The sequence below is a fragment of the Macrobrachium nipponense genome, chromosome 6 (assembly GCF_015104395.2).
Source record: "Macrobrachium nipponense isolate FS-2020 chromosome 6, ASM1510439v2, whole genome shotgun sequence".
NCBI classification, from domain to species: Eukaryota; Metazoa; Arthropoda; class Malacostraca; order Decapoda; family Palaemonidae; genus Macrobrachium; species Macrobrachium nipponense.
Genome location: NC_061108.1, coordinates 96005771 through 96031162, shown reverse-complemented (window position 1 = coordinate 96031162; position 25392 = coordinate 96005771). Strand labels below are relative to the sequence as shown.

The 25392-nt window shown below is 42.0% G+C and overlaps 1 protein-coding gene across 3 annotated transcripts in view; it reads left to right on the top strand.

The window, feature by feature from the left end:
- Positions 1-25392, top strand: part of LOC135216368 (cobalamin trafficking protein CblD-like) — a 154570-nt gene that overhangs the window by 49517 nt on the left and 79661 nt on the right. For all 3 annotated transcript variants that reach the window (XM_064251622.1, XM_064251620.1, XM_064251621.1), the window contains exons 2-3: positions 4446-4554; positions 18037-18181. In XM_064251622.1, the coding sequence (XP_064107692.1) occupies positions 4543-4554; positions 18037-18181 (157 nt within the window). In that variant the 5' untranslated portion in view covers positions 4446-4542. The remainder of the gene's footprint in view (positions 1-4445; positions 4555-18036; positions 18182-25392) is intronic.

Genomic DNA, 25392 nt, shown 5'->3' with positions numbered 1-25392 from the left:
AAACGAGTTTTTGGAACCAGTGGTCCAGATCAACTCTGATATTCCACAGCTCTCTCATATCTTAAGAAGTAAGTATCTTCTCTCGGTCCCTGTTCGAGTTTACGAGAAAGATCCTATTATAACAACAGGCGTAGAATGTAACGATCCTCTAGAGGTTCGTTACAGGATTGCAAAAGTCCGTACGAATCGTCTCGATCGACGGCAGCAACTACGGACTTCCGAGTGGAATCTTTCTTAGAAGTATGTTGAGAGTTGTGGAGACTAGGGACGCCCTTTCATTCTTCTCTTCGATATGTTGAGGACGAAGAGGCTTCTTCTTCTCTGCTCCCTTTTTCTCGATCCGGGATCGGTACCATTAAACGCCATAATATGATATTGAACGGGGATGGATGTTTAGTTTCTTTTTCCCCTTTTTCAATCGCTTAGGAAATGTAATAAGATGATTTATGACGTCACAGGGAGCGACAATGATGCTGATTGCCCCATGTTGGCCTTCAGGATCCTGGATTAACAGAGGTCACGTACTTCCTAGTTCACTTTTCAAGGACCTTTTCCGAAAGAGTCGGTCTACTCTAACTCGAAAGGTACCTATAACCTCTCCGCTTTGAGTCTGACTACGTTCAGACTATCGAGATGTTGACAGGAATAAGATTACCGTCTTCCCTTTCCGTCTGAAGAATGGGATAAGCTGGCAGTCACAACTATTAAAGAATACGCAAATATGTTGTTGACGGCCTTTGGGCTCAGAGATTTGCTTCTGTCAAACAACAAAAGCCCTTCACGATCTTTGAGTTCTGTGGAATCTCGAAACTCGCTCACCATCTACTTTTTGTCTCACCTGTTTTCTCGGAGTCAGACACTCGTGCGAGATCAGGCGACATATAGTAGCCCTGAGTTTCTTGTTGACGAAGTCGGTTGCGTTTATACACCCCCGATGATCGTGTAACATGAGACCAGGTTGGACTGTCAGGCATTCATCCTTCGGGACTGAATCGCCTTTTTGCTCCTCGCTCCTTTCTCCTGGCACCAGAAGCTCGAGTCAGGAGTTGCTCAGGAGTTGATTCACTGACGACGTTGGGTTGCGTTGATACACCCCTCAAGGTTTGCTTAGATTGAATCGCCCAGGCAGTCCAGACACTCATCCTTCAGCGAAGAATAGTGCCTTATGGTCTTCAGGGTACAGCCTTGCTGTCCTTGATTCGTCTGACTGGTCAACTGGTCGGTCACTTGACTTTAGTACAGACGGACTGACTGTGCATGTCCAGATCGAAGCTTTCAATATGGAACTTAGACGTAGTCTGAAGTTCTTGATGTCAAAGCATTCGAACCTCTCCTACCTGTTAACTTCTTGCATGTGATCAGGAAGGCCTTCTTCTAACCACCCTAGATACGACAAAGAGGGTTAGTGAGATTTTAAGCCATCGTCACAAGTTTTGGCTTTAAAGAACACAAGGCGGTGTGCTCTCTAAGCCTTCCGTTGTGGCCTAAGAATGGAAACCCGTTTTTTCCTTGGGCCAGGAGCTTGGAAGCAAGGATGGCACAAGTTAGTGGGCAGGAGCCAGAGAGAGTCCTGTGCCCTGTCGGGTCTCTCAAGTTTTATCTACATAAAACTCAAGAAAGTCGAAGTCATTCGGGCAATCTGCAGTGTTCCGAAAAAGACCAGACTTGCCCATATCGAAGAACATCCTGGCTTTAGTGTTAAGGAGTTCTTTCAAATGCTCCTTCATTGTGTTTGCACAAAGATTTGAAATCTTTTTATCTGAATGCTCACGAGGTGAGGGCGCGGCCTCGGAAGCATTTCAACAGAGCATGGCACTCAGCAACATCCTGAGTACCATGTTTTAGCGAAGCAACTCTGTGTTCACTTCACACTCCCTGCGAGATGTGAAGATGGCATATGAGATCTGCTGCTCGCTAGGGCCATACGTGTCTGCAGACACAATCTTGGGGGCAAGAAGTACCACTCATCCTATCCTGTAGAAAATGGTTAGGAAGAGCTCTTAATTTAGTTGTTGAGTCGCCGACAACGGCGACTTCTTAACTCTTAAGCCTTAGTTAAAACACCTTAACTTTGGCTAGGTTGGTCAGGTGGTGATATATATATATATATATATATATATATATATATATATCTATATATAGATATATATATATATATATTTTATTTTACTTCTTAGCCCTCATGGTATGGTCAATATGGTCTAGTCACGTCGTGGTCTCGCCCCTGTTGACAGATCATCTGGAGTGCACCAGCTACATAGCCTCGCTGGCAACTCTAGTAGCACAAGCAGACTTACGTGGCAGTAACCACGAAGCCAGCTATGCTAACAGGTGGAACCAAGATGTAAATCATCTGCATGCATTTGTTTCCCAAAATCCTTCTATTCTGTCCCTTCCCACCTCCAAAGGTGGGATTCAGCTATATATATATATCTGACAGGTAAGTTTCATGAACAAAATGATATTGTTATGATACAATAAAGTTTGTTCATACTTACCTGGCAGATATATATAATCAAGTACCCACCCACCTCCCCTCAGGGGACAGTGGAAATAAAAATTATGAATAGAAAAGGGGAATGGTTCCTGATACCCGCCTCCCAGCGGCGGGAATGGGTACTAACCACCTGGCCGACCACTGCGTGTGTCGGAAGTTTTTTAAATTCTGTTGGACTTCAGAAAATACAGCTATATATATATCTGCCAGGTAAGTATGAACAAACTTTATTGTATCATAACAATATCATTTTTCTGTATATTCAATTTTGCTTTAAATTGACCTTATTACAAAGGTTGGATTAGGGTATATGATATTAGCAAATCATCCCTGGGAGAGTATCTTCTCAATTCAATCTTTTACTAAAACATCATGGAAGTAGTATGCAACGGTTTTGGGGGGCCTTTTAATGTACATTTATGATCCTTTATGTTGGAGAGGTGTGATTCCACTTAATATTGTAGTTTTTATTATTCTTATGGGATTACAGATCATTTCCTTGTTTGTAGGAATATTCTTGAGGGTGAGCTGGAATTGGTTGTTAAAACTGACAACAGATAGGTGAAGGAGTTATGAGATACTCCTACTTTTTTTAATAGAGTACTTTTTTTAATAGAGCCCTTTTTGGTCTATAATTTGTGGCAGAATTAGATTTTTTAGAATGTAATTCTTGTAGAAATGTGCAGTGAAACTACAAAACTGTTTTATTGAAATTTTAGTAAAGGCCTTTAATAAAAGCAAATACTTAATATTTTGACCATTGATAATTTCTTGAACTTATGCACTGGTTAGAAGACATTAAAGATTTCAGTCATGATTGGTAAGTGATGGAAACTTGTTGTTTTCAAGGATTTGCCATAAAGTAATTTTATTTTTCTTTATTATATGATGCTGGTCTGTTTTCTGATGCCCAGCAAAGTAAAGTACATGCACTCTACCTGACTGTTAGTAGTATACTATGTGCAGTACTGTTCATTAGCCAGTAACAGGATGACAAAAGTGAAATTGTAACTACAGTATTGTACTGTACAGATTTTTTATGTCCCTGAGATCATTTCCTCCTAAAAAATCTGCTGGTAACATACAAATTCATTGTTCATTTATCTTTTTAAATGTGTGCGCTATTGAAAGCAGCTATAAAGTACATGGCTTCTGTGGTTTTGCAACCCCTATAATTCCTGTTTCCTGTCGCATGGTGTTCCTGGATATGGGTTTCGTAGCCTTTAACCAACTTATTTGTGGTTAAAAGGGAAAAGCTTTATGTCCTTTCAAATACAAAACAATAAAGAATGAATATCCACTATTTCTTGTATGGTGGGTAAAATTACAATCTGTGTTGTGTAACTTATAGTTCAAAGGGTTTTCCTATCTTCATATTTTTAGTTGTGTAAGTGTAGTAAATTTCTTTTTTTCAAAAATGATGATTTGTATGGCACAGTACACTGCTCTTAATAGAAATTTTCTTGGTCAATTAAGATATAGGTAGTACTTAAAAGAAATGGAAGCCTTTTGAAGTTTTAGGAAATTCTTGTTTAGTGGATGAGGTAAAGTTCAATATAGTATTATTGTATTATGGAGAGAAATGGACAGTAAGCTTTTCAATTGTAACTTTGGAATTGTAATGAAATAAATGAAGTCTGACTGTAATGCTAAGTTCATTTGATGATATTTATGTATTTGAGAATCTTAAGCTTTTGTTTTGTTATGAGGAAAGAATTGTTTAACAGACAAGAACTAAAATTTAATCTGGAAGGAGAGCAAACCAGCTTCTGAACATGACCTTGTGTAATACAGTTTTTGAATTGAGCCCCAAAGCTGAGTTACTTTAGATGATAGTGATTACCAGTAACTTTGTAATTTATTTGTAGGTTTTTTCCTTACAAATGATTGATGATGTTTGTTAAGATACAACTTAAATTCAGATTGATGCAGTTGTCTTCATTTCCAGGTTGAGTTGGCATAAAGACAGTACATACTGTACTGAGTTTCTTACCCACCTAATAAAAGTTGCAGGTTTTCTCTAAGACAAGTTCCTGCTTGTCGTTATGGCAGCAAGGGTAAGTTTTCAGTTTCAGTGCATTTTGTGTAGAGGGGTTTGTAGTCTGGTTTTAGCTTTTTAGGGATACTGGATGAGGAAGAAATTAATCTTAGAAACGGTTTTAATTCCTTGAAATGTACAGTAGTTAAACAGGGTGTTAGTGAATCTATTAGTCCCATTCATGTGATACACAGTATGAATTTTTAAGCCAACAAAGGCTCTAAACATGTTTATTTCAATTTACTTATTGATACACCTACTCATGTAAACATTGAATCTGGAAGGTAAATATAAGGCATGCCTTCTTGTATTTCATGTTCTTGTTTAATGTTTGCGGGAGTAAATGTATCCAAAGGCTAATATTAGAATTCTTATCTTAGTTTATGGTGTTATATGCAGTAAAATTTTAGTTGATTGTTGCTCTCCTTCAAAGATGTACAGTACATGGTAGTATAAGAAGAATTTTAGTACTATTTGCATGGTGGTATAATTATGCACACATATACACACACACATACTATGCATATATATAAAGTAGAAAATTATAACCACATTGGCTATGTGTTTTTCTGATATCTATAATTACATTTTCATGCAGCATAAACTTACTCTACTTCATTTTGAGGAAATGGAAAGAGATTTGTTTCTAGTAGGTCTCTTAACCCTTATTGGACGGGGTAATAAATCAATATGCAGCACCCCAGGCCTTCAAAACTTTGAGGTTGGCTAATTTTAGAGAAAAAAACATCTCGATGGAAAGAGGAAGATATGTATATGCACATGGTGTAAAAAAAAAAAAAAAGTAAAAAAATTTCCTTACCTTCTGTGTGAAGTTGAAAATGACTACTATTTACAATCCCTTGTGGGGCCTCTTTTACAAGACATTCATAAATTTTACGAAGTTATACAGGATTTTTCTAATAAATTTATTTAATTTTGTAAAATTATATTTATAGCTCACACAGTATCAAAACAGATAATAGATAACATGAGTAACAAATTCTGAGCATATTATTTGTAAAATATTTATGTAATTTTACCAAGAACTATCAGCAACCCCCTGGTATATTTATGAGCATATTTACAAAGAGATGTCTTGAGAGACAGAGGCACTACATCCTCTCTTGAAGTAAAGACCCGAACTAAGTCTCTTATGAGCCACCCAGTGGATTTTAGCCAGTCTAAAAGTTGGCATTAGTGAATTTATTAGCTATGGAAGTAATGGCAACTCTTTCCCACCTGATTTTCCCCAAATCGATGATGTACGTATAATATTGTTACTCACCATGAGTGATGCTTAAAAGGTTGCCCACCTTTGCATAAAAAACAATCAGGCCACTTTCATTTAGTATTTTGGATTGTGCATGAATGTACTTCATGTGTACGTACAGTAGAACCCCTTCTAATAACACATAGAACTGCCTATTTTGATAGTTAAAACACAAAAACCTCAAAAAATGCTTATATACCTTAGTTTTTTAATAGTTTCATCACAAAAAGTGCATTCAATCATGAAAATGTGAAAATATATGGCCCATAGAAAAATCAGTGAATAGGCGAGTCCGCGAATAGTGGGCGGTCAACTATACTCATACATACTTGGATATATGTGGTTTCCAGCCAAAATTTTAGCATCTGCTTTTTTGTCTTTGTCTTGCTGCCTTCATTTTTAATTTGTAACTGCAGTAAATTGTATACACAGGTTTCTGTGGTCCAATCCTGCTTGCTTTCTAGTAGTACTGTGTATATGATAAGGGTTTCTTGCCGTGCATTTTGAGTGCTACTAACAGAGAAAATGTTTTGAACTCCGGCGTTGGTATCATCCTAAAGTAGTTTAGTGACTTAGACTCAGCTACATTCTTGCATGTTTTAAAAACATTGTTCTTGCATGCTTTAAAAACATTGTATAAATATGGTAGTAAAAATCATTATTTTACATATTACTACTTATTATTTGCTGTGTTAGTGGAAGGCTAGATACAAAGATTAATCTGTTCAATTTGCATGCTAAGTGATTTGATGAGCATTTCTTATCTAGGTAGGAAAGTCCATCCATTGATTCTTCAGAGCTGTCTTTTTCACTTTTCCTTAATTCATCTAAAATTAATGTATTTTGCAAATTCATCTTACATTATTGTAACTGTATGCTTTCATGATGCATATTACATGCAGATTTTGGAGTTACAAATGCTAGAGTAAATGTGGTAGCCATATTCTAACTTTGATCTACATAGAGCACTTTATAAATTTAAAAGGTATTTTTGTTTATGAGACTTACCTGTCAGATATATATATAGCTGTATTCTCCGAAGTCCGACAGAATTTCAAAACTTACGACAGTAGTGGGAGGCCAGGTGGTTAGTACCCATTCCTGCCACTGGGAGGCGGGTATCAGGAACCATTCCCATTTTCTATTCAGATTTTCTCTGTCGCCGGTACTGTTAACACCTGTTTTCAGTACCTCCGTCTTATGATTTTGAAACTGCTTTGCTACATAAGTATCCTGATTGTCTTTTGGTTATTGAATTGGATTTGTGGCTTGGCACACGCTATTTGTGGACTGTTTTTTTATTTTGGCTTGATTTTTCCTTGAACTAAGATGTCTGGTTCTAGTTCTGCTAGTGTCAGAGTATGTTGTATGGAAGAGTGTAAGGTGAGGCTACCTAAGGCTTCGGTAGACCCCCACACAGTATGCACGAGTTGTAGGGGACATGTGTGTTTGATTGATGACCGATGTAAGAAGTGTGAAAGTCTGTCTGATTCGGGTTGGAAGGCGCACGAGTCCTATGTGCGCAAGTTAGAGCGTGATAGGATCAGGAGGTCTTCCTCCAGGAGTGTGTCAGGCAGTAGGCGTCAGGGCAGTAATGTTTCTCCTGCTAACCCTCCAGTAGAGTTTGCTACCCCTAAACCTGTAGTGTTGCCTTCGGGCCCTGAAATGGTGTCTGTGGAGGGTAATACCCTGTCAGTGATTCTGGAATCTCTTCGTAATCTAGAATCCAAAGTGCTCACCTTGGAAACTAGTGCATAATGCCGTTTGTTCGTTAAGCTCGATGTTTCTGGCTAAGAACGAGAATCCATCCAACCCTTGGCCCAAGACCTTTGAGATCAAGGGTATGGCTGAAATTATGGGATGCGAGCCAGAGAGAGTCCTGTGCCCTGTCAGGGCTCTCAAATTTTATTTGCGGAAGACGAAGGAGTGTCGAGGTCCTTCTTGCAACTTGTGGTGTTCGGTAAGAAGACCAGACTTGCCGATGTCTAAGAATGCTCTGGCATTCTTCTTGAGGGACACCATCAAGGAAGCACATTCATCATGTGAAGACAGTGATCTGAGGCTGTTCAAAGTGAATGCTCACGAGGTGAGGGCTATTGCTACCTCGGTAGCCTTCCAAAAGAACATGGCACTAAGTGACATTTTGGGTGCCACATTTTGGCGTAGCAACTCGGTGTTCGCTTCACACTACCTGCGGGACGTGAAGACGACATACGAGAACTGCTATTCGCTAGGGCCACACGTTTCCGCAGACACTATTTTGGGGGCAGGAAGTAGCACTCATCCTATCCTGTAGAAAATGGTTAGGTGAGCTTTTAATTTTATGGTATTGTTTTATGGTTGTGGGGTCGACCGTCTAAGGCGGACTTCCCTTTCTTTAGCCTAAGTTATGTGGGGTTAACTTTTGATAGGCTAGGTCAGGTGGTGGTTTTTGCTTCGTTGCCCTCATAGTATGGTCAAACGGTCTAGTCACATTGTGGTCACGCCCCCGTTGACAGATCATCTAGAACTCACCAGCTGGAGACTCTAGTAAAGCAGAAGCAGACTTGGGTGACAGCAATCATGAAGTCAGCTATGCTAACAGGTAAGGAACCAAGATGTCAATCATCTGCATGTATTTGTTTCCTAAATCCTATTCTGTCTCTCCTCACCTCCAAAGGTGGGATTCAGCTATATATATATCTGACAGGTAAGTCTCATGAACAAAATGATATTGTTATGATACAATAAAGTTTGTTCATACTTACCTGGCAGATATATATAATCAAAGTGCCCACCCACCTCCCCTCAGGAGACAGTGGCACTAGAAAATCTGAATAGAAAATGGGAATGGTTCCTGATACCCGCCTCCCAGCGGCGGGAATGGGTACTAACCACCTGGCCTCCCACTACGTGTGTCGTAAGTTTTGAAATTCTGTCGGACTTCGGAGAATACAGCTATATATATATCTGCCAGGTAAGTATGAACAAACTTTATTGTATCATAATAATATCATATTTAAGATCAATCTTACCTACTGTTAAGTTAGCTATATCTCTGTGCTGACCAGGTGAGTCAGCATTCAAACAAAAAAAATTGAATGCTTCTGGGATGATTGTCTAGTTCACCTGTTCACCACCAGGTGTCTTTTGAATGTTAAAGCTCATGTCAGAATTCTCCTTGTTGCCATTAGTTGTAGGCAATTGTTTGTATTTTCACGTCAATCTTCCTAGGATGACCTCCACTGGAAGCAAATCTACTAACATCAGGTTATGTAGGAATGATTACTGTAAAAGCAGGAGGCCTAAATTTGAGGTAGATAAGCATAATGTTTCTACTGGCTGTAGAGGTATAGAGTGTGAGGAATGCAGTGATTGACCTAAGGGTCTTATGCTTAAATTATCAGATAGTACTATAGGAAAAGAAGGGAAGCAGATAGATTGCAGAAGCAGTTAATTAGGCCAGGGCATAAAGCTTCCTTTTCTCCCCTTCCCGGCGAGTTCACGCACCTCAAACTCGACCGAGAAACACGAGCCACCCTTGACAAGTGGTACATGACAGAGGAAGAGAGAAGGAACTTCCCACCCCGGAGGATATAAAACTTTTCTACAAAGCCTTCATGCACCACCAATACAAGGAGGATGAAGCAGCCATGAAGAAAATAATAGAGGAACACGTCCGCCCTATGGAGGAAGGGAAGAGAGTGTCCCTTATTATTTACTATAAGAATCGGCGTACGAAGGACCTCCTGATGAAGAACATCCCCTCCCCGCCCGTAGGAGACCCCCTAAAGCAGTCCAACGTTGTCTACCAATACCTATGCCCCGCCCAAGGATGCCCTGGGATTTACATTGGCATGACGACGATGCGCCTGTCTAAAAGGATCTTCTGCCACGCCCAGGAGGGCGCCATTAGGCAGCATGCCCTTGCAGTACACCAGCAAGACATTACAAGAGACAACATCATCAGGAATGTCAAAATCATCGGGAAAGCCCCTGACCCACGACATCTGCACCTCCTAGAAGCGCTGCTTATACTCGAGCAAAAGCCTCCCCTTAATACCACTCAAGAAGCGTTCCTGATACCGACGTTGTGAGGAGGACCACGCCCCTCCCCCCCAACAAAAGTACCAGAGCGCATGAAACAAACACTGGATGTGAAGCACATTATCAGAATAATACCAAGGGCGACGTCACTCGGGTAGAAGTCAATCAAGAGGCTCCCAGTGATACCCCCCACCTGAGAAGGTCTGCAAGACTCGTAAACGCTCGCCGTATGAGTCACCTTCCCAGGAACCAATGAAAACTTGACCTGCCGGAGAGGTTCTCTATACCTTACTTGAGAGCCCGCAACAACACGATTTAAGAAGAAGGACTCGCCACTCGAATTCAGTCCCTTAGCAGTCATCGCATGATAATGTCCTGAGGATCAGGAGTAAACGTCGCGTTGGAGAGAGAGAGAGAGAGAGAGAGAGAGAGAGAGAGAGAGAGAGAGAGAGAGAGAGAGAGAGAGAGAGAGAGAGAGAGAGAGAGAGAGAGAGAATTATATAAGCAAGAATTGTATAAGCAATAATAAACCAAATGACTCAACCGAATTTTACCATGCCCTTTGGTGTGTTGCTCGCCAGTATAAGCAACAACGAGAAAGCCGTCATCAGAAAAATAGAGAAGACTCTACAAGATTAATAGTGCTGAAGCAGCAATCATTTTTAACAAAACATTATCATTATCATTATTGTTAAGAAATTCACAGTCTCGTGAAAACAAGTTGTTAAAAAATCCACAATTATATATTAGAAATATATTTCTGTGTAAAAATAGAACTTTCAAACACCTGAACGGTGTACCTCATCAGTGTAACGTTAATATCTGGATTTTTTACCAACATTATTATTATTATTATTATTATTATTATTATTATTGAAAAAGAAACCCACAAAATCACTGTGTATAACATGTTTATTATTATTATTATTTTTTTTTTTTTTGCTCTATCACAGTCCTCTAATTCGACTGGGTGGTATTTATAGTGAGGGGTTCCGTGTTGCATCCTGCCTCCTTAAGAGTCCATCACTTTTCTTACTGTGCGCGCCGTTTCTAGGATCACACACTTCTGCATGAGTCCTGGAGCTACATCAGCCTCTAGTTTTTCCAGATTCCTTTTCAGGGATCTTGGGATCGTCCCTAGTGTTCCTATGATTATGGGTACAATTTCCACTGGCATATCCCATATCCTTATTTCTATTTTCAGGTCTTGATACTTATCCATTTTTTCTCTTTCTTTCTCTTCAACTCTGGTGTCCCATGGTATTGCGACATCAACGAGTGATACTTTCTTCTTGATTTTGACAATCGACGTCACGTCTGGTCTATTTGCACGTATCACCCTATCTGTTCTGATACCATAGTCCCAGAGGATCTTTGCCTGATCATTTTCTATCACTCCTTCAGGTTGGTGTTCGTACCACTTATTACTGCAAGGTAGCTGGTGTTTCTTGCACAGGCTCCAGTGGAGGACTTTTGCTACTGAATTATGCCTCTTTTTGTACTGGTTCTGTGCAAGTGCCGGACATTCGCTTGCTATGTGGTTTATGGTTTCATTTTTTGTATTGCACTTCCTACATATGGGAGAGATGTTATTTCCATATATCGTTCTTTGGACATATCTGGTTCTTAGGGCCTGATCTTGTGCCGCTGTTATCATTCCTTCAGTTTCCTTCTTGAGCTCTCCCCTGAGTAGCCATTGCCACGTGTCATCGCTGGCTAGTCCTTTAGTCTGTCTCATGTATTGTCCGTGCATTGGTTTGTTATACCATTCCTCTGTTCTGCTTGTCTTTCTCCTGTCTCTGTATATTTCTGGGTCTTCGTCTACTTTTATCAGTCCTTCTTCCCATGCACTCTTGAGCCACTCGTCTTCACTGGTCTTCATATATTGCCCCAGTGCTCTGTTCTCGATGTTGACGCAGTCCTCTATGCTTAGTAGTCCTCTCCCTCCTTCCTTTCGTGTTGTTGTTGTTATTATTATTATTATTATTATTATTATTATTATTATTATTATTATTATTATTATCATCAAAATGAGGATGCATCTAGATTGACACACTATTTTGCACTAAAATATGACCAAATTAGCTGAAAATCACATATATGAAGTAGATTGGTGTAATAAAGGGATTTTGACGTAGGAAAAATCTATTTCTGGGTGATTGGCTCGTGTCGCCCTATGAAATATCATTAAGATCATTATTTCTAGGTAAAATTAATCTAAAATTACCAGAGAAAAACAAAATTAAGAAAATGTCAGTAAAACTGACTCGCTCACTCTATAAAAAAAGTGTCGGTATGTGAATATAGGCGAGTGGGATCACTACCACGAGTCATTCACCATTTAGACCTTCCAACATAAAATCCCCACCAGAGAGAGCTGATACTAAAGGGTGATGCGGCCGCTACTACTACTACTACCGACGCCACGGACAGCAGCGCCCCTAGCGGTCATCCTTAATCTAAGAACATCTTGTCCTGCAGGGTGGGTAAAAGAAAACAGGGTGGGTTTCATAGGGCGACACGAGCCAATCACCCAGAAATAGATTTTTCCTACGTCAAAATCCCTTTTCTGGGCTCAGCTCGTGTCGGCCTATGAAATAGTACCAGAGAAACAGACAAGATGGGAATAAGGACAAATGAAACCCAATAGTAAAAAAGAGATATATAATATAAGTGAATCAGGGACATTACAGTATACAAACAAAGTACTTAAAGCTAACTTATCCTAAACAATGGTATGATAAAGAAAGCAATCAATATAAAGTACTTAAAATTAACTTATATTAGACATAGTAACACATAATAATGTAATGGCAAAACAATAAAGAATGATTCACTTAATTAAGATATTTACAAAATATACAAACACATTGTGTTCTACCCTAGCATAAAAATAAGGGTAGAAACACTGAAGTACATTATATGTACATAACGTGGATGTCCCTAGCAAAAAAATAAGGGACAATCCACCAATATGATTCTAGCGGCTAAGGCTAGAGTATTCCGAGTAGCATGGCAATAGGGTGAGGCATGTTGGACGAGGTAGGTAGAAAGGAGACCTGGATCTATACTACAACTACTATGCAGTATCAGGAGAAACAATGTTTCCCGCTGCTACTGCAGAAAATTTTAAAGATTCCAAGGACTTTAGGTAATGACATTTAAAGACTGTCGGTGATTTCCATCCAGTATACTTTTTAAGATCCTCAAAGTTCATATGTTGAAAGTAATTAATTGAGGTGGCTACTCCTCTGATGTCATGTGCTTTTGGAAATGAATCAGGATTGGCTTGTTTAATGAAGTTATGGATCTGTTGTCTGATTCCTTTTACTGATAAGGTGCCACCTTTTTCTCTCATAAAGAGAGAACCTGAGGATCTTGAGGATGTACGAGATAGAAAGGCTCTTAAAGTTGATACTGGGCAGAGAGAAGGATCTTGCGGAAGTGGGATGACTTTCCAAGGAGCCCACCTTGCAAGAGGATCCTCATTTTTAGCTAAAAAGCTACGATCCGGGGAAATTAGAACTTCTCCTGAGGGGAGGAATTCGACATGACCCGCATCTCTGGATAGAGCCGACAGTTCTGAAATTCTGGCTCCTGAAGCCAGGCTTAATAAAAATAACGTCTTTCTAAGAAGCATTATGAATGTGCAAGACGAGTTGTCAGTATCTGAGGCTAGTTTGAGGACATCATTTAAGAACCATGAAACTGCAGTAGGCCTTTGAGAAGGTCTAAGTCTAGCACAGGCTTTGGGAATAGACGTAAAGTAAGATTCTGTTAGGTCTATCTGGAAACCCAACTGAAAGATTTTCTTCAAAGCCGATTTATGAGTAGTAATAGTGCTAGCTGCTAAGCCTTTTTCAAACAAGGACCTGAAAAAGGATATAGCTAAGTTAACTGTCATGGTTGTAGTGTTTGATTCTTTCAGGAAGGATGCTAATTTTTTAACAGCTGAGTCATATTGTCTAATAGTTGACTCTCTTTTATCTGATTCTAGGAAGAGGATGTTTTGTGGATCAATGTTAGCATCTTTGTTAGACGCAAACTTCATGAAGTCCATAAAGTTAGGGTCTGAAGAATTCCTGAGGAAGCGAACACAGTCCTCATTTGTACTGATTGCGACAGCTTGGGATTGGGAATCCGTTGAGGTCGGAGACCCAATTCCAGAAGCAGAGGATACCAGTTGCTGTTTGGCCAGTCTGGAGCAATCAGAGCTACTAGTCCCTTGAAAGTCCTCAGCTTGCTCAAGACTTTCAAAAGAAGATTCACTGGAGGAAAAACATAAATTTTCCTCCACTGATTCCAATCTAATGACAGGGCGTCCGTGGCATAAGCCAGAGGGTCCAGGTTGGGGGCCACATAGCAAGGGAGCTTGTGGTTCGCTTGTGAGGCGAAGAGATCCACTTGGAGACCTGGGACTCTCCGGCATATCCACTGGAATGACCCGTCGTCCAGGGACCATTCTGATTCCAGAGGGACTGACCGGGACAAAGCGTCTGCTATCACATTTCTTACCCCCGCCAGGTGAGTGGCGGACAGATGCCATCTGTGTTTGTCTGCTAGCGCAAAGACGGCTATCATGACATGATTCACGTGTTTGGATTTGGACCCTCCTCTGTTGATGCAATGTACTACCACTGCACTGTCCAAAACTAGTCTTAGATGAGACTTCTTCGGGGGAAGGAGTCTCTTCAGGGTAAGAAATACTGCCATTGCTTCCAGGACGTTTATGTGAAGCTGGCGGAACTGAACTGACCAAGTCCCCTGAACTTGCTTGAATTGAGAATATCCCCCCCATCCGGACAGGGAGGCATCCGTGTGAATGGTTAACACTGGAAGGGGATATTGAAGGGTTACTAATTTGGCAAGGTTCTTCACTTTTGTCCATGGACGGAGCTGATTGCGAAGGATCTGTGGAATTACTGACAACTTGTCCCGAGATTTGGCGTTTGCTCTCGATCGCCAAACTCGATTTATATCTTTCAGCCTTGCTTTCAGGAGGATGTCTGTCACTGAGGCAAACTGAAGAGAACCTAGGATTCTTTCCTGGTTTCTCCTTGATGTTTGTTTGCATTTGAGAAATTGCTTCACAGACTTGCCTATTTCTTTTCTTTTGACCACCGGAATTGACAGATTGTGGGAAGACAAATCCCATTGGATTCCTAGCCACTGAAAACGAGACTCCGGAGTGAGTCTGGATTTCGTTTTGTTTATCTGGAACCCCAGATGTTCCAGAAATTGAACTACCTTCTTTGTGGCTTTGAGACATTCCTCGACCGTTGGTGCCCAGATCAACCAATCGTCGAGGTATGCTGCTACCATTATCCCTTGAGTTCTCAACTGTTGAACTACCACTTCTGCTACTTTCGTGAATACCCTGGGGGCTACATTCAGACCGAAGGGCATCACTTTGAGTGAGAACGTCTGATTTCCTAGTTTGAAGCCTAGGAATGGACGGAAGTGTCTGGCTATAGGGATATGATAGTATGCGTCTGTAAGATCGATGGAGGTTGTGACGGCCCCACGGGGAAGTAAGGTCCGTACCTGCGAGATGGTGAGCATTTTGAACTTGTCGCAACGAATGAAAGAGTTTAGCTTTGACAAGTCTAAGATTACCCTTCTTTTTGTTGAGCCTTTCTTTGGCACGCTGAATAAGCGACCTTGAAATTTTAGATGCTTGACTCTCGCAATAGCTCCTTTCTGAAGGAGTTCCTCCGCATAATCTGTCAATTCCTTTGATGGTTCCTGATAGAATGATTTGATTGGAGGAGGATCTTTGATCCAACTCCAACCCAATCCTTTGGACACGATGCTCTGTGCCCATTTGCTGAACCCCCACCTGTGACGGAAGAGGAACAGCCTCCCTCCTACCTGGGGAGCCTCACTGTAGTTGGGCGGGTTGACCTCCGCGCCCTCCTCTGAAGTGTTTACCTCTTGCAGCTCTTCCTGTGCCACGTTGGCGAAAGTGGCCCCTCGCCCTGCTACCCCTAGAGAACCTGTTAAAGGCTGGGTAGGCCTGGCTTTCGTACATTGAATTGAAGGCCGGCGAGACTGCGTAGGAGGTGGAAGGTTGACTCTGATGTCGCATACTGATGTCACGAAAAAAACTGTCAAAGTAGAAGCAGTGTCAAATTGGATCAGTCAATGTAGATGCAAACGAGTGTCTATCCAGATTCGTTTGTTCAAGTAGATACATAGTTGTTCCAAGAATGTCAATATGGAGTCACAGTAGTTGTTGTTGTTGTTGTTGTTAATACCACAGTTTGTTTGCCATGAAAAGTTCAATTTAATTAAAGATTTGTCATGTTTGAGAGCCCTCATGTTTGTGACAGCTTCAAGAAGGAATAATAACTTTCCATGTTGAACCTATGTGACTTTAACTAGGCCTTTCCTTGTTGAGAGGGAGTTTTCAAATATGGAAAAGATTAGTATTAGGTTAGGAATACTGGTTGGATTGATAGGTGAGCATGTAAGAGCATGAAGAGTTTCCCTTTTTCCCAAGTAGAGCATTTTCCTCTAGAATGTTCCAGTTGGTAAGGGTATGTTCAAGTATTTCCTCCCTTAAATTCTTCCTAGGTATCTCTACTAAGAGACTAGTTTACACATGGACTAACAGGTCAATAGTACTGTGCATTCTAATTCTTTTTAAAATTTTGTCCTGTAACTTGCCCATTCTGACTTTTAGTTTTTGTGGAATTCTTCATGCTTGTTCTAGTTGAAGTAATTTAGGTTCTTAACTTTAGTATCTTTTTTTTAGCCATGGTTAATGTCAGCTATTCTATTGATCCTCAGAGGCTTGGTCCTCCCATCTAAATTGTGTTCTAGGCTAGTGTAAAAGATTGGTTTCTTGCAAAGCAAATGTACAGTAATTTAAAAAAAATTCATTTACGTAACAAAATCATTTAAATTAAATGTCTTGCATCCCAACTTTGCTGATTGCTTATGGCTATAAACAACCTGCATTTAAAATGATCTCAGGTGCATGAACTGTGGTAATTTTTCTATTCCTGGTGTTACATAGGGCAAGGAGAAATAAAACACTGTAAACTTCCCCTTTTTTTACATTTATTCATAAGGCTTATTTACCTATACATTACATTTATGTGCTCATGTACTTTCAGTTGACTTAATACTAAACTAATCACCCATAAACTTATCGGTTGGATAAAAGTTGCAAATGCCATTGCAGATAACAATGCTACCTTTATGAAATGAAGATATTGCACTCCAATTACATTCACTCAACACAAAGAAGTGTTAAGTGTCCATTCACTCCTTTCATCTTGAGTCAGCACTCCTCTCAAACATGACAATATTCCATATTCTTTCATATGAATATGATTAAATCACAGTACTAGGTTGTATTCACTAATTAGAATATCACTGACTTTTCAAGTCCTAGCGTCTTTTAATTAAAAACACCATATCCTTTTGTTAACATAACCTAGTCTTGATCTCATCACAATTGATTACTGCTAGCTTCAGTCATTTCCTTGTGTTCTGACATCATGGTTTGCTTTTAGAAAAAAGGCACAGAAATCAACCTTAGTGCTGTGGCGGTTTCACTATTCATTCCCCAGTCTGAAGAAGAAAACAGAATTAGTGGAATATCCTCTCAATATATTATGATATAATATATAATATATATATAATATATATATTATATATATATATATATATATATATATATATATATATATATATCTATATATATATATAATATATATATATATAATATATTATATAGGCTATATTATATATTTTATTTTTTATATAGATATTATATATATATATATATATATATATATATTATATATTATAAATACTTATTAAATTACTACATAGCGCATGACAGTGATCCAACCGGCAGACTCTCTCTCTCTCTCTCTCTCTCTCTCTCTCTCTCTCTCTTCACCTCATCTCGTCTCTCTCTCTCGATCTCTCCTCTCTCTCTCTCTCTCTCTCTCTCTCTCTCTATCAGGAATAATGTGTATAGGATCTGTGAAGATAAAAATATGGCTCATGTTAAAGTATTCAGACTGAATACGTACTGTAGGGAAATTTTTTTTTTTTTAATTTGTAGCTAATAAAGGAATCTGTTGTGGTGTTTGTAGAATTTATGAGTTGTACTTCTGGATATAATACTACCTAGCAATAATAGTACAAATGTTAAAGATTACTGTAATTTTCTTTCTTTTTAAATAGCTGCTGTGTCCAGGACAAAGTGTAATTTTGACTTACGCTAGAAGTTTACGATGGTTTTGCATTAGAGCAAGAGAGTTTTCAAATCAAGGGCGTAACAATTCCAACGAAAGGTCTCCACCGCCTGATGTTAAAGAAGTGACAGGAGGTGAGTTGAATTGTTCAAGTTAATCTGAAGGTATTTTTTATGTCACTATGAAGTAGACAGTGTTTTTATGTATTTATCAGAGTTGGTTTTTTGCACCAAAAACAGAAAGCTATTACCTATATTAATATAGTGTGTCTCTTGTAAAATCTTTTTGCCATTTGAAGTACTCCCTAGTACTTTAGTACTTTTGTTCTGTAATTTTATACTGTACAAGAAACCGTCGTTGTTCACTGAGTTTTGATTTGAATAAATTTTATATACTGTACACAGTACAAATGAGTTTTGAGATGAATAAGTCCTTTTTTTTGGAAAGCTATGAAGAAAGTGTGAAATCTTAAATATTCCAATGAAATTAATCCTGTAATAAAGAAGTATTTAAGGTAGCCTTCTTATACCAGTTTTTTATAAGAAATTTCATCAACAGTAAGGGTTCATAGTTAACTACAGTGTATACAGCTGAACTTCTGTAATTCAGCTTCAGGACCCAACCATTATTAAATAAGGAATTCATAACCAGGAGGGCTTCATTTTAAGTGTGAGGATGAGAGATTTTCACCTTGATGTCAACATTCTTGAAGTTTTAGTGGTGCTCTAGGCATTGCAAGTGTTTCAGGATAACTGACAACGTAACTGGGGTGTCATATGTCAGGAAGCAAGTTGGGATGGTTTGCTTTTTCCCTTTTGCCAGTTAGGTAAGGCAGATTCATGACTGGGTAATTGACCCCATCAAGCTGTCAGCCAGGTAGTTGGTAAGTTATAGCAGACAGTCCTGTCGCCAGGGACAGGGTGGAAGGTAGAAGTGGTCCATATACCAGCATGTGGTGTTGAGGCTGGTCATGATTTGGTGAATGCCTGTTATCAGTCTGCCACACAGCTAAACAAAGCTTCCAGTGTTGTGCTCTCTCATTGTGTGGCCCATTGGCTCTACATTGTAGGATTCGTTTTTGTACATGAACTTTCCTGTCAGACATATACTTAGCTTACGTCTCTGACGTCACGACAGAATTCAAAACTCGCGGCTAACGCGACAGGTAGGTCAGGTGATCTACCTTACCCGCCGCTGGGAGGCGGGTGTAAGAACCATCATACCTTTCTTGTCAGATTTTTTCTGTCGTCGGTGTCGACCACACCTGCTGTCGGTACCTCTTGACAGTTGGATTCTTTTCTCGTTTTCGCCCTGGATTGTTTCTACGGACTTTTGGTGAAGTACCCGATCTTTTGGCCTGGCATTCGCGATTTGTGGACAGTTATTGGACTTTTCTTTGGATTTTTCTTTGGATTTTTCTTGGATTCATGATGTCTGATGTTGATACTAAGAAAACTGCTATGTTTAGAGTTTGTTGTATGACTGAGTGTAAGGTGAGGCTACCGAAAGCTGCGGTAGACCCTCACCCATCGGACTACGGTATGTTTGAATGTAGAGGGAATGAATGCACCTTTAATAACCCTTGTAATGAATGTGAAAAGCTGAATGAGGATGATGGAAGTCTTTGTCTTCCTACTTGAGGAAGCTTGAAAAGGATAAAGTTAGGAAAGCTTCTTCCAGGAGCAGTAGTAGATCTCGTATTAGCGAGTTGGATGTAGATAATCCTATTTTAGAAGTAGCTCCTTTGTCAGTTTCAGCTCCTGCTCCCTGCACCGAAGCCGAAGATACGCCTTCGGAAGTGGCCTCAATGAAAGCCACCATTCGCAGTATGGAGAGGAAAATCAAGCAACTAGAAGGTAAGAGTGATTCCAATAGTGATTTGTGCAGTGAACCCAGTGCAGTGGAGGGTGCGTCTGATCGGCTCCCTAATGCTTCCAGGCCTAGAACTTTAAGGACCTCTTCCAGACTCCCAGTCCCCAGTGGAGGAGGAAAGTCGAAAGCCGCAGGAAGGTTAGGGAGCATCCCCAACGGTCAGGCGTCCCTCGGTAGTTCCTGTTGATCGTTCCCAGGCTACCTTGGATCGCTCCAAGAAGAAGAAATTTTGCGCCAGTGCTTCTCGTCGTCGCTCGCCTTCTCCTAAAAGAGGATGGAGCTCTTCGGAAGCCTCGCGCCCTTCGAAGAGAGCCTGGAATGAATCTCCCTGCGCCCGCCCTTCCAGCCCTGAAGTTTTTTCGGAAGAGCCTGAGGTGGAAGCGAAGAAGCGTAAGAGATCTCAGGAGTATCGTTCACCGAGCGGAGATCGAGCCTCTTCTCCTGTTCACGAGTTTGTGAATTCTCCTGCAAGGGTGTTGGCTAACCTTCAGGCGCAGATTTCGGCTCTGGCTGGCTCTCTTTGCGGGTCTTCTCGTCGCAGGAAGGACGTCTCGCTTCCTGTAAAGAAGTCCAAGCTCCCCTCTCCTGACTCTCACTTTTCGACGGAAGAGGCGCGCTCACCTGTGCGTTCGGCTTCTCGCAGGAGGCTTTCTGCTTCGGACAAGATCAAATCTGCGTCTAAGCGACATTCGCCTGACAGACAAGTTTCTCCTTCAGACAAGGAGCAAACTGCGCGTAGGAGAATCCTCACCCTACAGACGCTCTTCTCGAGACAGGATCGCTCCCCTTGACAGGCGCCAAGAGCCTAGTAGGCACTACTCACCTCGTACCGCTCCTCGTCTCGCCTCCACTCTCCCGGGTTGACAAGCGCCCTAAAATCGGGACAGGCGCCTTTCGCTGGACAGGCGTCAAGAGCTTGTTAGGCGCGTTTCGCCTGGCAGGCGCTCTTCTCCTGACCTTTTATTTACTCGCCTCGAGTCAGGCGCCGAGAGCCTAGCAGGCGCTTCGTCTTCCCCTGGTAGGCGCTCGGTCGCCAGAAATTCTCTCGCCTCGGTTCAGGCGCCAAGAGCCTGGTAGGCGCTTTTTCGTATGGCAGGCGCAGTTCGCCTGGTAGCCGCTCTCCTTTGGATAGGCGCCAAGAGCCTGATAGAATTTCTTCTTCAAACAGGCGCTCTGCACCTGACTGCCGCCTGACTCCTTTTAGGCTTCAAGGATCTGGGAAACGCACTCCTCCAGACAAGAAGGATGTTGCAAGTAACACTTGCCTGAAGCATTGTCTCCAAGACGTATACGTCCAACTGCCTCTAGAGACTCATTTAAGAATAGTCGCGCCTTTAAGGATCAGGAGGGCTCTTCGGCTCAGGAGGAACAGGACCCCTCAGAAGAAGAAGGACCAAAAGACGCCTCAGTTTCCTCCTATAAGAAACTAACAGAGTTACTCCTGCAAGAGTTTGGAGATATCCTTTCTCCTGTGGCTCCCCCTTCTCCTCTTTCGTTATTCTCCACTTCGAAGACGTCGAAGGTTTCGTCTTGTGTAAGGATGAAACCTACTGTTTCCATGAAGAAGGCGCTGAGAGGTTTTGGGGAATGGCTCCTTTCGAAGGAAGAGAAGGGACGGTTTTTTTCTTTCCCCTCCGTCCTTTAACTGACCGGCCCAGAATTTGGGATTTGCCTGGTACGAATCGGGTAGAACCTGTTTAGGCCCATCGCTCTCTCCCTGCCCTTCGTCTGCTGGGACTCGGACTTCTCCTCATTAGTGGATGCTGCTCGTCGTTCCGCCCTCTTGTCCGCCAAGACTACGTGGGGAATGAACGAACTTGACCACTTACTGAAGGGGAATGTTCCGAGTCCTGGAAGTTTTCAACTTCCTTGATTGGTCTTTAGGTGTGCTGGCTAATAAGACCAAGACCCCAGATGCTCTGTCTCCTGAAGATCTTAACTGTGTACTCACTTGCATGGATAAAGCAGTGAGAGACGGATCGAGTGAAGTCTCCTCACTGTTTGGAGCTGGAGTGCTTAAGAAACGGTCGGTCTAACCTGTTCGTTCTCACGAAGGCAGTGTCTCATGCACAAAGGGCATCGCTCTTGTATGCTCAACTCTCTCCTCTTCTGTTCCCCAAGAAATTATCCAAGATGTCTCGAGTGCCCTTTCAGCTAAGGCTACTCAGGACATGTTAGCCCAGGCGGCCAGGAAACCTCGCTCTGTCTTCCAACCCAAGACCAAGAAAGAGACTCCTCTGAGACGGAGCCCTTTCGAGGAGGACCCGCTGTCAGAGGTTCTGCAACCAGAGGGACTAGACCTTTTAAGAGAGGTAAAACCTTCTCTAAGTCAGTCAGAGGGAAGAAAATAGCGGTCAAGGACTCCAGACATCAGTGGGTGCCAGACTACTGAAATTTGCCGACGTCTGGGCCCACAAAGGGGCGGACAATTGGTCCCTATCGATTGTCAGCAAAGGATACCTCATTCCCTTCTCGTCAAGACCACCATTGACGACTCCGAGGGAGTTGGTAGCCAAGTACAAGGACCCCATCATGAATCAAGCCCTTTCTCTAGCAGTAGAATCTCATGCTAGAGAAGGAGGCTATAGAACTAGTGAAAGATCCCCGCTCTGCGGGCTTTTACAACAGACTTTTCCTAGTTCCGAAGAACTCAGGAGGATGGAGACCGGTGTTGGATGTAAGCGCCCTGAACGTCTTTGTGGAAAAGAGGAAGTTCGCCATGGAGACAACTTCCTCAGTGTTAGCGGCTCTTCGTCCAGGGGTGGGGACTGGATGGTGTCTCTAGACCTTCAGGACGCTTACTTCATGTGCCGATCCATCCTTCTTCACGGAAGTATCTACGATTCATGATGGGAGGAAACATCTTCCAATTCAAGGCCTTGTGCTTCGGCCTATCAACTGCACCCCAAGTTTTCACGGGGTTAATGAAAAACGTGGCGCAGTGGCTACATTTGGAGGGAGTGAGGGTGGTCGCTTTATCTCGACGACTGGCTAATCAGAGCAGAGTCTCAAGAAAGATGTCTGGAGGACTTCAAAAGACCCTTACATTGGCAAGTTCGCTAGGACTTCTGGTGAACTTCCAGAAGTCTCAATTAATCCCCAGTCAAGAGAGGATCTATCTGGGGATTCGGATAGCTTCTCTGGATTTTCGGGCTTTTCCGTCGCCAGAGAGGAATAGCTCGTTGCTACGAGAAAATAACGACCTTCCTAGAGAAAGATGCATGCACAGCGAGGGAGTGGGGATGAGTCTGCTGGGGACACTCTCCTCGCTGGAGCAATTCGTTTCTCTAGAAGGTTGCATCTCAGGCCTCTACAGTTCTTCCTATACCAGAACTGGAGGCGTCTCTCCTAGATCTGGATGTTCTCCTTCAAGATCTCAAGAGAAATCAAGAGAGACCTTCGGTGGTGGAACGACCCACTTCAGATTTGTGGAAGGAATGTCTCTCTACATGCCGAACCCCAACCATGTGTTTGTTTTCCGACGCATCGGAGGCGGTTGGGGAGCGACACTCGGGATAAGAAGGTCAGGCACCTGGAAGGGGGATCAGGTGTCCTGGCACATCAACAAGAAAGAGTTGATGGCAGTCTGGATGGCATTGAAAGCCTTCGAACCCCACGTCCGGAATGCAGTAGTGCAGGTCAATTCGGACAACACAACAGCCTTGGCGTACATCAAGAAACAGGGGGGGACGCACTCCTTCTCCCTGTACGAAACACAGCAAGGGATCTTCTGCTGTGGTCTCAAACGAGGAAGATCAGTCTTCTCACCAGATTCGTACAGGGAGAAAGGAACGTCAGGGCCGATCTCCTGAGCAGGAAGAATCAACTCCTGCCTTCCGAGTGGACCCTCCACTCAGAAGTATGCCAAGACCTGTGGAGAAGATGGGGCAGACCTCACATCGATCTCTTTGCAACAGCAAAGAACGCAAGAATCGAACTTTATTGCTCCCCGCCCGATCTCAGACCCAGGAGCAGTTTCAGTGGATGCGTTTCTCCTAGATTGGACAGGGCTAGACGTCTACGCCTTTCCCCCCTTCAAAGTACTAGGACAAACCCTCAAGAAATTTGCTATCTCGGAGAGGACAAGAATGACGCTAGTAGCTCCGTTCTGGCCCGCCCAAGATTGGTTCACAGAGTACTGGAATGGTTGGTGGACTTTCCAAGAGCACTTCCACAAAGACAAGATTTGCTCAAACAACCCCCCCACTTCGACAGGTATCACAGAAACCTCCCCGCTCTCAATCTGACTGGCCTTTCGACTGTCAAAAGTCTTGTCAGAGCGAAGGGGTTTTCGACAAAAGCTGCTAAGGCTATCGCCTCAGCTAGAAGACCTTCGACCCTTAAAGTCTACAGTCGAAGTGGGACGTTCTTTCGCCGTTGGTGCAGGAAACCAGAACGTTTTCCTCTTCAGTACCTCTGTGACTCCGATAGCAGATTTCCTAGTTTTCCTCAGAGAAAAAATGCGGTTTGGCAGTATCTACTATCAAAGGATACCGTAGCATGCTGGCTGCGGTGTTCAGACATAGGAATTTAGATCTTTCGAATAACAAAGATCTTCATGATCTATTAAGATCTTTTGAATCTTCCAAGAAAACTTCGAACGAAGTTCCAAGTTGGAATCTGGATGTGGTTCTTAGTTTCCTGAGGTCCGCTAGGTTTGAACCACCACATTTAGCCTCCTTCAAAGATCTCACGAGGAAAGCTCTCTTTCTCATGCTTAGCATCTGCTAAAAGGGGTTAGTGAGATTCATGCCCTAGAAGGAAGGGTAGGTTTCAAAGGAGATTCCGTGGTTTTGGTTCCTTCCTTCCTTCGTTTTTAGCAAAAAAATAGAAACCCCTCAAATCCTTGGCCAAGGAACTTTGAGGTTCGTGGTTTGTCTGCCCTAGTAGGGGAAGAACCTGAAAGAACTCTTTGCCCTGTTAGGAGTTTAAAATACTACTTCAGAAGAAGAAAACCCTTAAGGGCATTGAGGACAGACTATGGTGCTCTGTAAAGGACCCCAGCAGACCATTGTCGAAAAATGCGCTGTCTTTCTTCATTAGAAGTGTTGTGAAAGAAGCACATAGATCTTGTAATGAAGACATTCAAGCTCTTAAAAGTCAAGGCTCATGAAGTGAGAGCAATAGCCACTTCCTTGGCCTTTAAGAAGAATATGTCTCTTCAGAATCTGATGAAAAACTACATTCTGGAGATGTAATTCATATTCGCCAAACCACTACCTAAAAGACGTCAGTATTACGTATGACGAGTTTGCTTCGCGTTAGGCCCGTACGTATCGGCGGATTCGGTGCTGGGGCAGGGAGCTGGAACATATCCTTAGTAGTTTTTCCCTTGTTTTTTTTTTTTTTTTTTTTTTTTTTTTGGTAATTGAGGTTCATATGGTTGTATGAAAAAATGATGCAGGTAGGCATCTTTTTTCGTTTCGTAATGCTAATAACGTTAGTTTGGTTAGGTGATCGGATTTGGTTTGAA